Below are 14,518 nucleotides of genomic sequence, written 5' to 3'. Positions count from 1 at the left end.
AGTGGAAAGAGACTGGGCAGATTAAGGCATTTAGTAAAAGCAGATGGAAGGACCACCCTATCTCTGGGTTGCTCAGAGTTCCTATGTTCTGACTCTGTGTCATCTGCCTTCACTGCAGATGGTGTGGTTACAAGGACTAGGGTTGAGGGCACGCAAGGATGTTCAGAAATGGAAGGTCCATGATGCCACTTGCTCTTTTGGAGAAATAAAAGGCAAACATGCATGGCTATAGCTGTAGCTTGGTGATGACCTGGTGAATAGCAGTAAATGTTTTAAGCAGAGGACAAGTGGGCTAGAACAGGTGATACCAGTGCATGGCCAGTTTGAAGCAGATAAAGCTGATCCGTGTTTCATGAATATTTAAGGTTTATTTTGCTTTCCATCTCTTTTTATTGAAAATCATAAAATTAACAGTCTGTTATCTCACCAGGAAAAACAGGTTTATTTGGGAATAGCAGAGAATTACAATCCAAGACATGCAAGGCAAAGCAGAACTATAGGCATGTCCAGAGAACAAAGGAGAGGAACAGCCTTTTATAGAGGAAGGTGCTGAGTTAGGAGGCTGTTTCTAATCAAAATGTCCATTGGAGTAAACTGGGAGTCCCACATATCATGGCTTCGCATTGGCTGGGCTATAGCAGGAAGAAAGAAGGTGGGAGCCTTCTCCCTGCTGGGTGGTTGGGATCTGAGATTTATGAGGAGTAGTGGGCATGACAGCATCTCTTGCAGGCCTCCTGACACGATGTCGGTGGGGTTTCTTTAATTTCAGACTGTCTACAAGTAATGCTCTCATTGGTTTGTTTTATCTTTTTAATGTGGTTAACACATAATGCCTATTCACTCTATGCTTAACATATCCTGTGGCCTAATGATGTACTTAACTATCTGTATTTAACGTATCTTATGAGTTTAATCTATCCCATTTGTTTTTCTTGTCCTTTAAAGCAAACTCAAAAAAATTTAAAGAACACAGCAAACACATATTTCGTTATGGATGAAGCACATACCTGAGGAATAGTGCCATCAAGCTGCTTGCCCAGGGTCCCTATTTTTCGTGCTTGGCAGAGTCAGGGGTTCAAATATGGTATAGAAAATCTGCCTCCAAGCCAGCTTCTTAATCACCGACCTGTATTGATTCCTAATTTGCCTGAGAAAACACAGCTAGTCATTCTGACGTCAAGTCTAATTCTCGTTCCACTAACCACTCTTATACATACCCCTGGGGCTAGGGATTTGTCTTGCTCATCTCTGCATTCTTATTGCCAAGCACAGGACCTGCCCAAATACTTGTTGACCAAAGAGAGTATCCTATTTTAACTTTTGCATTTTTTCTGGGTTAAGTTTAAATGGCCTGAATAATTACAGTTTAACACTTAAGAAAATTTAACCTTTGGCATTTCAAGTTACATTATCTTCAGTATTTGATTTTAAACTGAGTTAACCTAAAGAGATATCTAGTTGCTAGAGAGCAAAAGATAAGGATCCATGAATTCAGATCTACCACTGATTGTGAAACTGATCCCTTAAAGGAATTCAGTTGTATCTCTATGCTTCATTTTCTCCAGTAGGAGGTAGCCCTAGTAAATCTTTCACCAGGAACTGTTATATTTACTATTCTTTCTATTACTACCATGCCATTTAAAAAAAATAATGGTTTCTGCATTACGGGTTAGAAATCATTTTTAAAAAGGTAACACATTCTATCTGTACATTCATAAGATTAACTAAAAACATAGCTACATGATTAAAAATAACAAATGTTTATAACCTTTTAAAGGCACATTTTATGCTGCATTTGGACATGCTTGGCATTCTACAATTTGCTAAGTATTCTACAATTTTCCTCATCCACTTGACTTTTCTGAAAAAAACATTTAACAGCCTTCTGAAAGAAGCTGAATTATGCTCTTAAAATATTTTTGATGTCTTTTTTTTTTTTTGGCCCATACTCATTTATATGTGTATATATGTTTGTATGTATTTGACCCACTTAGGAAAATCTTGTTCCTGTCTAGAAAGTTGGCAATGATCTCACTGTATACAAGACCATTTGGAACTCAACATAGTGGTTTTTCAACCCTAGCTGTCCTTTAGAATTACCTGTAATTTTTAAATTACTGTGTCAAAAAAACACTGATTCCCCAGCCCTACATCAAACCACTTATGTCAGAATCTCTAGGGTTGGAATTTGGGCATCTGTATTTTTAAAAGCTCCCCAGACATTCTGCAAAATACCTGATGGGTATTCTTCAAAGCTGTCAAAGTCATTACATACAAGGAAAGTCTAAGACAATGTCAGGAGGCAAAGGAGACCTGGTGACTAAATGTATTATGGTATCCAAAGTGAGATCCTGGAACAGAAAAAGGGTATTTGGAAAAAACTACTGAAATCTGAATAAACTGTGGAGTTAATAGTAAGGTACCAATGTTGGTTCCTTAACTGCGACACATGTACCGTGATAATGTAAGATGTTAACACAGGGAAAACTGGTTGAGGAGCATCTGTACTGTCTTTAAAACTTTTCCATAAGTCTATACCTACTCTAAAATAAACAGTTTATTCTAAAAATCTATCTAAAATGGAGCCAGCTTTAAGACTTATTTACGTGGGATCTGCTTGCCTTGCACCCTGTGAAATACTGAGCCCAATTGCCAACTGGCAGCATGTGTCTTAAAACGTGTCTCCCAGAAACGTGGGCTGCTGTATCAGGACAGAATACATTTCTAGACACACTTCCAGGAAACACAAATGCACTAATTGCAAGAAAATTGGGAATGGTTTATTTTTGCTAAGAGCTGTTGTCAGTTTCTTATCTATAAAGGAAATTTAGACGTGGTCAGAAAGATTTTCAGTATTGAGTTAATTTTTCCCCTTCTGCCTCTCCCACGATGATAAAGAGGAAAGGAAAACAAATCTTTTAGTCTTCCATAATGAAGTCTACCTGGATTTGGCCCAGTCACACTTCTCTTTTCATGACCATTAGAGATATTTGTCATCTGTGTATATCTCTAGAGGAAAGTCAGAATTGTGCCTGAAGAGATTATTCTGCACAAGTAAACATTTGACAAATAGTAATTGTTTGGAGATGGTGTTTCAAAAAACTTGTTTTATTTTTATTTTTTGCATGCAGTATCTTGTTTGGTACAAATGCCACCAATTTATAGTCCAGAATCCCTATGCATCGTCGAATTAACAAACGGTATTTACAGCCTGTAGTCACTCAGATTACAGTCCAGCTCCCCAACTCCATGCAACTTTAGGTAAATAATTTCTCTTCTCTGAGCTTATCTCAGTTTCTCAACTGTAAAATGCGTAGATTGGGCTCAGTAACCTCCAATGCCCCTGTCAATTCAGACACTGAGATTTTTTTAAGGATTTGGGGAAACAGACTGGAGAGGTTTAGGATTTAAGGCTTTGGGTTCTGATGGGCAGGATGGTATTGAAGAAGCTGTTCTCATGTTTGTGTTTCTCAGGCCAGAAGAGTAAGTGATAAGGGTAAGGATGCGTGAAGGGGAAGAGTAGGACAGTGACTCGTAGGAGGGTCAACTCCAGGGTTTTTCCCTGACAGTATATGTAGAGCATTCGGTTGCTACGCAACCACTCCTCTTCAAGGAGAGTGGAGGCCCCCAGTCGGAGGTGTTTACGTTATTGCCTCTTAATTTAGTCAAGATGCCTTCTCGAAATTAATGAAATATGTATGCTTTAAAAGTACACCTTTCTTGCAGTCAAGGTTTGGCAAGTGCTATAGCTGCCTTCTGCTCTTGGAAGGTTTTCTTTTTCCTGTTCTCAGGCGCAATGCGGAACACCTCTCTGGCAAAGCCCCGTCGCCGCGCGTTGCCGGGCAGAGCTGGACGCCGCCGGGTCCTCGGCCCCGCCCTCCCTGGGCCGGGCCCGGGTCCTTCGCAGGCTGCCCTCGGCGGTCATGGGCCCGGAGATGGAGCCGCTGCTCTTGGCCTGGAGCTATTTTAGGCGGAGGAAATTCCAGCTCTGCGCAGATCTGTGCACGCAGATGCTGGAGAAGTCCCCTTACGACCAGGTACTGGCCGGACCTCCTCAGCCTTGTGGATCCCGGCGATGAGGCTGAGGGCTCTGGGGAATACTCAGGCCCCCGGGTGTGGTTTCGGAGACGAGAGCCCAGGGCGCGGTTGACCCTGTCAGCAGAGGCACCTGGAGCGAGACCCCCTGGACCCTTGGCTGGCGGCTCCCTGCCCGCTGTGTCCCCGAGTCCCTGCAGGATCCACGAGCCCTGTGCCCTGAGCGCTCCCTCCCCAACTTCAGCCCCTTTCCTTTCAGTGTCCCCTTAAGGAACACCTAAAGCCCTGCATTTTACTTGGGCGAGGAATTGTGATAATTCATTTATACTTGCACAAGAACGGGCTCTTCAGCTCGCTATGTGTGCGATATACATTTCTAAAACAATTATGTATAAACAAAGATCCGTAACTTTCCACTCCGTTAAAATAGCTGCTTTTTTTCTTTTGGGTCAAATGTGTGATCTTTCCACTTCATCGTAAGACTGTTGTCCAAGAGTGAAGGAGGCTTTGGTTCTGGGACATTAATGCAACTTGAGGATAATGCAAGTTAGACAAGTGAGAATCTAGGAGGGGACCAAGTAAATTATTAGGAGGAAGGAATGGGGCGAAAAATTCTCCTGAAAAAGCAATGATAGCATTGATTAGAAGAAAACTTAAACTAAGAAAACTTAAAGTGTAGTATTAAAGTGAGTGAAAAAGGTCATACACGTGTGTGAGATAACTATGGTAGCTTCTGGAAGAGGCAAAATGGAGGTACAGGAGAATAGGAGCAGGGTTGTGGCAGATTGTTAGTGCTTCTGGTAAATGCAGAATGTACCTATATAGTTCTGGCTTCCCAGCTTTTCCTCTAGCGTTGTTGCCTTGGAGATGTTGGAAAAAAAGGAAAATTGAGGGGAGTTACATAAGCAGAGGCATGAATGTGAACACTGTTACTAGGCTCTGCCTTAGCTCCCAGCAGATGGATGAAAGATGACATCGATATGTTGAGGTGAACAGTTTGGCCTTCAGATAGGTAGTACATCTCCCCTCCACAACAAACCATATTGGTGATGCTAAGCTAGGTTTTGTTTGTGTTAGTTCACATTAGTTTACTACGTTTCCATAGAGCAGCATTTTTCCAAGTGTGTTCCTTGGCTCAGTAGACCCCTGATGCCCCTCACAAAAAAAGATTTCACAAAGGCCATGACAAAATATTGGCCCTTTTGCATTTGTACAGAAAAAGTTTATTACACTCTGTGATGTACCAGACGTTGTTCTAGGCACAATGGTTTGCAAGAACTTTACATGCTATTTCCATTCTTCCATTGCATTAGGGTAGTTTCCATCATGTGTTCTACCGAACAAGAGTCCCAGGAGCTGCTTAGTGAAAGAAAGTTTCCACATTAAATGCATTTGGGAAATGTATATTCCCTATTTAGAGACTCAAGATTCATACTAAAGGCTTTGAGAAGTTCTGAAGAAAAACGTAATTTTACCTAATTTTAATTAATACCATAGTTCTGAAATTTATTTGACCATTGATTCGTTTTTTGACAGCAAGGATCAGATATCTTTGTAGTTATACTAGAGACATGTTGTCATGTTGGAAAATATTATAGGCAAAGTAGCAGTGATTTTATTAATGGTTAAGATCCTATAATCTGAAAAACATCATAGTGACATTCAGTATTGTGCCTATGAATTCAGATTTAGTTTGTTTTAGGTACTGTGATCAGGATTTTATATGTGTTTAATTCAGTGACCTTTTATTGAGTGCTTGCTACTTCCCAGGCAAAAGTTATATAAACTATATGAATTTCTATGCTTAGAATAATCTTGCAAAGTATGTAACAAAAATAATAGTTAACATTTATTGAGTATTTTCTCTGTGTCAGGCTCAGAGGTTTTTATACAGTATCTCATTTCATCTTCAGCTATTTTAGGAGGTTGGCACTATTTCCCCCATTTTACAGATTGAGCACACTGAGGCACAAGGAAATTTGTCCAAAGTTACAAAGTTGGTGAGCCATTCCCTTTGTCTCTATTATGCTTCCTTTTTGGCGATTATGTAGCTTAATATTTCAAAGCTGTGTGTTTCTCAACTTTTTCCAGTACATTTTCCCATCGACTGCTTTTTTTCAAGATTTTTAGCTGTATGGTAAAGTTTACATATCTGTGTACTGAGATTAAAGGCTCTGGGAAGTCCTGAAGGAAGGAAACCAGCCTAATTTTGATTAAGTAAGACAATATTTTGAAACCCAGTTGACTACTGGTTCCTTTCTGGGGGGACAGAGGGACAGATACCTCCCTTATTATCCTGGGGAGAGGTCACTTTGGGAATGCATAGGCACAACAGCAGTGTTTATTAATGGTTAAGAAGGGGCCATAGAGAAGATCTTGATTCCTTTCCTTTTACCTAGGAAGAATAAGGTAAGTGCTTCATTTACAATCTCCTGAATTAGCAGCGAGCGATTCATGTTAAGAGCTTGGGTCTTTTTATTTGACCTCTTGTATACAGTTCCCATTGGGCCTTATTGGCCCTTTTGGAAGATTAAGACTTGTTACAGGGTATGTATGTTGGAACCATGTGGTAATGATAATGAAGGAAAAAACACAGGTTCACACTGGGAAATACTGCTGTTTTCATTGGTTAGCCAATTGATGTGGTTAAGATCATTATGGCAATAGGTTTTATTGGGTTCGGCCTATTCCATTGTCCTGTTTGGATTTGAAATAATACTTCATAATGTGATACATAATTGATTCTTAATACCATAGAAATGTTTTTAAGTGCCATTCTTTGTTACTGATGAACAGGGTTGATATGTTCAGCTCCTATAAATATCAGAGTAGGTCTAGAAGAACCAGTGCCAGATACAAAAGAAATTTGTGATATCCTTTTCCTTTTCTTAATCCTTTTTATTTGTTTTGCTGAGGTAGTTTATTTAAGTAGGAACTATACGTACTTCCAGAACAATGAATAGCATTTCAATAGGAATGGAAGTTTGAACTTGTAACGTTTCCAGACTGGGCTTTAACTCAACCTTTAAACACTGCTCTTTCACTGTATTCTTTTTCCAGGCGCAGAATGGCAAGAAACAGAGGGCTGGGTCTGTAAGCATGAAAGACATTAAGGTTCTGGTCTGTTGAAAGAAAGAAGGGTTACTGGTTAATTTATCATAGTTATTTGATAAAATACAGTAGAAATAGGTAATTCATAGAGAGGCGCTGTCTTTTTTCAAAGCGTTCTTTAGTGACTGAACGAGTAGTTAAAGGTTGTAAGATACTAAAGGGAGAAACGCAGAATGGTCTTAGAGGGAATGCTTGCTCTTACAGCCCATGCAGATCATCCTGATTAGTTGCTTAACCTGATTACTGTTCTTTGTGTTCCATATGTCAGAACACATGGCTTTAAAACCGGTCCATCCAGAATTTTTAGATTTATCATAATTAAACAGTTCATAAAAACATGGAGGTTTTTCAGGCAGTGCAGTGGGACTTTTTTTAAAAAGACAATATGCTTTTATTAGTGGGGTAGATTTCTGATAAATTTCCAATTTATTAAAATCAGCATTCTGAGAGTGGATTGTCAGCTATGTATCAGAGAGGGGTAATTCACATTCTCCTTCCCCGCCAGCAATCTCTGCTTATAATGACGTTACAGAGAGGAGCAGGTATCATTGTAAATGATTTGAAGGTGGAGAAAAGGTTGACACCCACCGGTTTTGATGATAGATATGGACCCGGGGGTCCCCAATGAGCTATAATGTTGGTAGTTCGTTGAGACAGTGCTCCAAGCCAAAAAATATTTTCTTATGATTATCTGATTTATTTCCTCTTTGGGATCATGGGGACTTAGCCAGACTTATTTTGATTCTATACTCTGTCGAACAGTTCATTTTATGAATTTCTATTCCTGCTGAATTATACAGATTGCATTCCCACTTAGCTACTTGATCTCTAGCTCCTCCTAAACCTTCTGAAGTCCATCCATTTCTCGTTCTCTTAGATTTTTTTTCCTTCCTGTTATTGCTAAATTCTGAGTAATGACTTAGTACTTAAAGAGCAGACTGGGTAGACTAATTAGGTAGAGTAAGTATTGGTGGCAATTAGGAAGTCGCATTCAGAATTACCTGGAGATTTAATTCCCCGAAGTAATAAGCAGCAGCCTAAGAGAAAGCCTTACCCTAGGGAGGAAGGAAGGAAGCAAACTGATGTGCATTGAAGGTGATGCTAATGAGATTTTGCTGGTTCTAGGCAGTGCCAGTCCACTTTCCATGTCCTCTTACTCCCTCACTTTGAAGGAGAGGCAAAGGGAGGTTTTAATTTGATGTGCCAAAGCTGAGAGTTAGTTCTGATTTCTGAAAATGGAAGTGATATAAAGTTTGGTGCTTTTCTGTTCATTATATATATGTTTTGATCAGGAAATTCTGTGTGACTGATATTTCCTTTTACTTTGTTACCACCTTACTCTTCATTAACTATGATAGTGTGTGTGAAAGCATACTCTGAAAATTATGAAATATTCTTAAAAATGCAAGGTTTTATTTTAGAAACTATCTTGTATAGTAGGCACTATTGCTTCAGTTTGAGAGGAGGACTGGGTAACAGAAGTTGTATGACTTGTTCAAGGTCGCATTACTCAGTGGCTCCCTGAGGACCAAGCCCAGGTCTTCTGACTCCAGGACTAGGCCTGGTTTCTACTCAACTGTGTTGATACCCATGGAAATAATTTGCTAGAACAAGTGAGCCTTTCTTGCAGTTCTCTGTATGGGGGATGACTTTAGATAACAAAACTATAATTGAGGTCCAAAGATAAGGGTCTCGGTGATTTTTTTAAAAGTTTCGCTCTATCTCTAAATTGAAACACCCTGACTCTTTTCCTTCATAGTCCTGCTGCTCCTGATGGATCTCCAGACCATCCATACTTGGCCGTGGTCTCCCCGCCCACACCCTACAGTATTCTGCCTTCCAGCCCTGCCATGGTCTTACATACTCAGCAAAGAGCATGCTCTTGACGCAGAGTGCTGAGGTTCAAATACTGCCTGGACACCTTGACCTTAGAGTTTTCTCATCTGTAAAATATACCTACCTCAAAGGGTTGTTGTGAGAGTTCAGTTCATTAATACATGGTAAGGGATCAACAATGCAAGCTGGTGTTGTCTCTATATAGCTAAAGATATTTGCATGTTGGCTTCTATTATTTATATTTTTCTGAAAGGTTTGTTGGTAATCTGGAAAGCATCTGGGAGGAAAGTGTTCAGTGAAATTGATGATTAAATGATGTTGAATATAGTTCATACATCATTGGCACTCAATAATTTCCAGAATAATCTTTTCCTTTTCTCTGACTCCTTTATCTCTCATGTGTTCTGCTTTTCGCCTCTCCATCTAAGCCACTTATAATTGATCTATACCTTGAGTATAGCATATAACACATAGTGTTGTACTTTATTTAATTATGTGCCTTCCCCCATAGAGTGTTTTCAGTGTCTAGCAGGGTGCCAGGGATGTTAGGAGAATGTTGTGGAATTCCGTGTTCTCTGCCTCCTTCCCGTTTAGGCCTTGTCTCTGCCATCCACCCCCACAGCATCACCTATGTCTACACTTTCCCATCCTCTAGGCCTCTCCTTTTCTTTACTGACGGCCTCATGTCACATCATTTCCCTACATGCTCTTTACCTGCATGGTAAATCATAACTGTAAAATGTATTCCTGCAGGGCGAAAGATAGATATAGAATAGAGCAGGGAGGGCTTCACCAGCAAACAGAGCACTCTGAGGCTGAGCTGGTGACTTTGTTGGGGCGTCTTCCTGCCCTTGGCAGAGTAATTTTTACTATCAGTGGCTTTTCTCTCTTCTGGTTGTTTTCTTTTCCCTTTCAAGTATTGCCTACAATCACCGCTGGTGATCTGTTTTTTCCCTTTCTATATGGAATTTATCTTGTATCTCTCCTACACTTTACCCTTCAATTCTGCCTTACCATTTGCAACTCTTCTTTCTATCTCCCAAGGTTCACTGGTAAAAAAAAGAGGTCTGACTGTTTTGTGTGACCTTGAGCAAATTACATGACATCTGAATTTGTTTCCTTATCTGTAAAATAACGCTTACCTGCCTCCCTCAGATGGTTGTTATGAGACTCACATAAGATAATGGTTCATACAGACATACATACAAGTATATACAAGAAAGAATAGAAGAAACAAATACAGAAACAGAATAGAATGTCATTTCACTGCCTGTATCACTGTGTTTCTTTAAGTATGGACTGTGGGATTGGAAATCTGTACTTTTTCCAGATCTTCCTCATATACACTTGAATTGAAAACCTCCAATTGCTAAGTATTCTTAGCGGCTGTTTTGTGTTCTGTTCAGCAGATTGTCAAATATTCTCTCAGTCCTACCCTGTAGGGCCCTGATTTTCCTGCTCAGTTTAGCCTTTTCCTCTGCTGCTTCTACCGTGTGTCATGCTAAGGAAATTGCTTATGCTTCCCTGGTGAACAGATGGATTACACACTGCTTGCACACATATTAAAAAAAATATTTAGGGTATCCTTTTTGGAGTTTAGAGCTGTAGAAAGCAAGGAGAGCATGGATCTTTCTTTTACTTTCCTTTTTCTGTTTCTTAGTAGGTTCCCCAATAAAACATGACGCAGATTAAGTGTTCAACAGAGACTGCTTGCTGACTGTAGACTTTGTAGACGTTTTATAAATAAACTTGTTCTAAGTCTGACTTCTTACAACAGATTTCTATTTAATTTTCTCATGCCTTTTTAAAATTTTGATAAAGCGTACATAATATTTAAACTTTTAACAATTTTAAGTATGCAATTCAGTAATAGTGCATTCACAATGTTATGCAACCATCACTACAATCCCTTTCTAGATTTTTTTTCCCTATAGATTTCTGTTTAATTTGGACAGAAAAAAACCTGGTTTATTAGCACCTGCCACTAACATATATTACACAGTTTATAAAAATTTCTTTGAGTATTATAGTCAAAATTAATTTAGCCACTAATCCCAATTTATTTATGTGACATAGAAGGGTTTATAGTATGTGGATTTTCTTCCTCCTCCTTAAGTGATTAAAGTTTGAATGTTTTCCCTACCTTGAACTTATTTTTGAATATAGAGAAATGTTTCCTTGGTACAGTTGTAAAATTATTTTTGATTTCTGAGATATTCTATTGTCATTAAACCAGTAGTTAAGATAACTTCTCTGTACTCTGTATAAGGCTAGAGTAATTAGAATTTTCTGATTATAGAATACTAGGACTCTTAAGCATGTATTAGTTTTGCAGAATCTTGAGAGCACTTTGGGAGAAAGTATCTGGATTTTTATTGAATCAGTTTGAGTCCACCTATAAATACTTGGTTAGTCATTAAGACTTTTTATTTTAGATACTGTATTTCTTAAAAAATGTTTACTACCTTCTTAATGCTTTCCAGGAACCAGATCCCAAACTGCCAGTTTCTCAGGTAAAGGTTTAGCTGCAACCTTTAGTTTAGAGAATCCTTGCATTCCTACTGCTTAGTTGTTGCTCTAGATTAGAAAATTTGCTGCATATCTACTTGTGCTGTTATAACATTAGCCATATTTACCAGACATCCTGTACCTTCGTATGTAAAACTATTATATTTCAAACATTTTTGTGTCTGTGGGTGGATAGCCTTGTGAAACTAACGCACTTTACTCATTAAGACTTGGAGCTTCAATAGAAAAGACCAATATTGACTAGAAGGATGAGAAAAATAAAGGAGGCAGGGGGAACCAGGGAGCCAAGAAGTCAACAGAGCCACAAGTATCTGAAAAGATGGATGGATAGGACAGTTCTGAGTAAGGAGTAGGCCAGCTCTGTCCAGCCAAGTGAGAGGGAATTTTAACTGGTTTTTAGGTAAATAAACAATTTGAACCTCATTTGGGATTTATATGAGTAATCATCAAAACTTTTAGAAGAAAGCATTGTGCAGAGTACTTGAAGGAGGCCTGTGTAATATTAAGCAAACACTAAATAGGTTAAAATATGTAAGTTAATATGTAGCACTCTCTTCTTTTAAAGGATGACATTTGTCTTTGTAGTGTTCATAACGATTTCCAAATTGATAGATGGTGCCAAACTGTTTTATGCATAATACATACAAGTCATTTAAGAAAGACCTAAATTATAAATAATGCAAGTAATGTGCTTTTTGTTTTCAATAATCTTGGAAGATTTTGATTAAAATGAAAGTTAAGTTAAAACATCAATAATTTGCATTTTGGTAAGCTTTTAAAACTAAATGGTATTTGAAAGTTTAAATTAGCACAGGGGCCTGATGAAGGACCTGTGTGAAGTGTGACTTTCCTGTTCTGCTACTGTAGACTTAATTATCCACTGGCTAGTGATCCAAGAGAATAAAAAGGGAACAAGGCTGACGGGATTCTTTTGAGCTCACTATTCACACTTTTTGCCTTTCCTCTTTCGTACATCTTTACAACTTCAAAATAAGTGAGACTTCACAATAACAATTCAGTATTTTGTGCCTGAGTTTTCATTTTCATTCAGTAGACAGTCAAGTGATAATGATTGTTATGTTGGCCAAGTCAGTTTGGACAGACTCCGGTTGGTAGCTTTATCCTAATACTCTAGCAAAATTGTTTCTTACATGTCTTAAACTATTGGCCTTGCATTCTGTATTAAGAGGGACAAGACAATTTAAACATGTGTTACTCAAACAGTAGATTTTTTTTTACCTCTTCATACATTTATTTTCATAACTAAAAATTGGATTAACCTCATAAAAGATAGCCCAAGTGAGTCAATATTTTCCTGATGTTAGCAGGCAGATATTTTGCCTCAAGAGTAATGTCCTGTAGACTAACACAGTAGGTGAATGAGATGGGATTATTTTTCACAGATGAAAAAAGAAATAATTGATGTGATGGTTACTCATTTAGATTGAGAGAATCTATCCTTTTTCATTTAGAATTTCCCTGAAGAAAATTCCTCAGCATCTATCACTTTTATTGATTTCATAGTACTTCCAGTGCATAGGCGTTTAAATGTATTTACATAAACCTCATGGTACTATCATTTATTAACAGGTTAAACATATTTGGTAAAGCCAATTTATGTTTTTATTCAGATTCAAAGGACAGTTTGGAATCATCAATTATCCTTTGTTATGCATTTAATTTTAATCACTGATCAGTTTTGAATTTATTTTTTATTCTTAAACAGAGGACTTTAGGATTGTAAAACATACTTGGCTTGTTTCCAAAATAAAGTTTTTATTTTTTTAAAGCCAAAGCTCCATTTGCTGTTTTTATTAAAATCCCCAGAATTGTTCACATGGCCAAGAGCAGTTCTTGAATACAATCTGATATTTAATCAAGCAATGATATGTGATTTTCAGGGCCATTTTTTGTTAAGACAGAAGACAAGTCAGGAAGATTAATATTCTCAAATACTGATGAAATAAATTTAAAATCAAATAATTGTTTAAGAAGATTTTATTACAGATGTTGAAATATAAAAAATTCATATCATTATTTCTACTTATTAAGAATTAGATTTTAGAAATTGATATACAGATCTATTCACCTTCTGGAAAAAGGAAATTCTTAGGGAATGCAGTTTTTAAAAAGATACTCCTATTTGGCTTTTGAAGCATTTATCCTTCATATATGGGGAGGGAATAGTGGATTTACTTTTCTATGTTTTGCTTAGCCTAATGTAAAAATGTTTGCAGCACTCCTTACTGTTTGAGAGGATGGTAGGAGGGTGGATGTCCAGAAGCATGATGAATTGGACTGTGAGATAACAGGCTGAACATGAAAATAGTTTAAAAATATGTGCATGGACAATTAATACCTAGCTATATAAATGATACCATAATAATAAAAATTTGACTTTTAGAAAGCCGATTTAACTAGGACTCCAAATCACAGTTTTGAAGCTTTATTAACTCCTTATCATAAAGATAGAAATGGAGCTATCTAACTGTGGCATCTGGTGTCCATCATCTGTCCCTGCCTTTCTTTGCAGCTTTTTCTTTTGAATGCTGCCTCAGCTGAACCTGATTCTTCAACCATACTCAACTCTTTCGGAGTTGCCTAATGTGCTGTGAGCCCCCAAGCTAGCCTGCCTTTGCCCTGTTGTTCGCTTTGCCTAGCACATGCTTTCCCATTTTGGCTACTGGACCAGATTCTTCTTTTCTACCCTTCTGCCACCCCCAGGCAGCTGGGTGCATTTCTCTGTCCTCCCATAACATGCTCCAGATTTTTATTACACTTTCCTTGTAACACCAGCATTCTGATGAGCTAGAAGTAGGGTTGTGGCTTACTCATCTCTATTCCCAGGACCTGGCATGCAGTAGGGACTCCCTGGTAATAAGGGAGTGAAAGAGGGGAGCCTAATCCTGCTTTACCATTTCAACCAAAAATGCTGCAGTCCTTCCTGTCCACCAAAGGGCTGAGCAAAGAATGCCCTTTCGGAAAATCAAAGCCATCAGATACTTGC

General features: G+C 38.3%; 1 protein-coding gene across 2 annotated transcripts in view; it reads left to right on the top strand.

The window, feature by feature from the left end:
• The first annotated feature begins 3,879 nt into the window (after positions 1-3,879).
• TTC8 (tetratricopeptide repeat domain 8) overlaps positions 3,880-14,518 on the top strand; it is a 47,721-nt gene continuing 37,082 nt past the window's right edge. Inside the window, exon 1 of one of the 2 annotated variants that reach the window (XM_036882285.2) lies at positions 3,880-4,037. In XM_036882285.2, the coding sequence (XP_036738180.2) occupies positions 3,924-4,037 (114 nt within the window). In that variant the 5' untranslated portion in view covers positions 3,880-3,923. The remainder of the gene's footprint in view (positions 4,038-14,518) is intronic. The other variant, XM_036882284.2, reaches the window with a different exon arrangement.

This window comes from Manis pentadactyla, chromosome 11 (assembly GCF_030020395.1).
Source record: "Manis pentadactyla isolate mManPen7 chromosome 11, mManPen7.hap1, whole genome shotgun sequence".
Taxonomy (NCBI): Eukaryota; Metazoa; Chordata; class Mammalia; order Pholidota; family Manidae; genus Manis; species Manis pentadactyla.
Note: the sequence above shows the minus strand (reverse complement) of the source record. Positions and strands in the feature narration are given on the sequence as shown.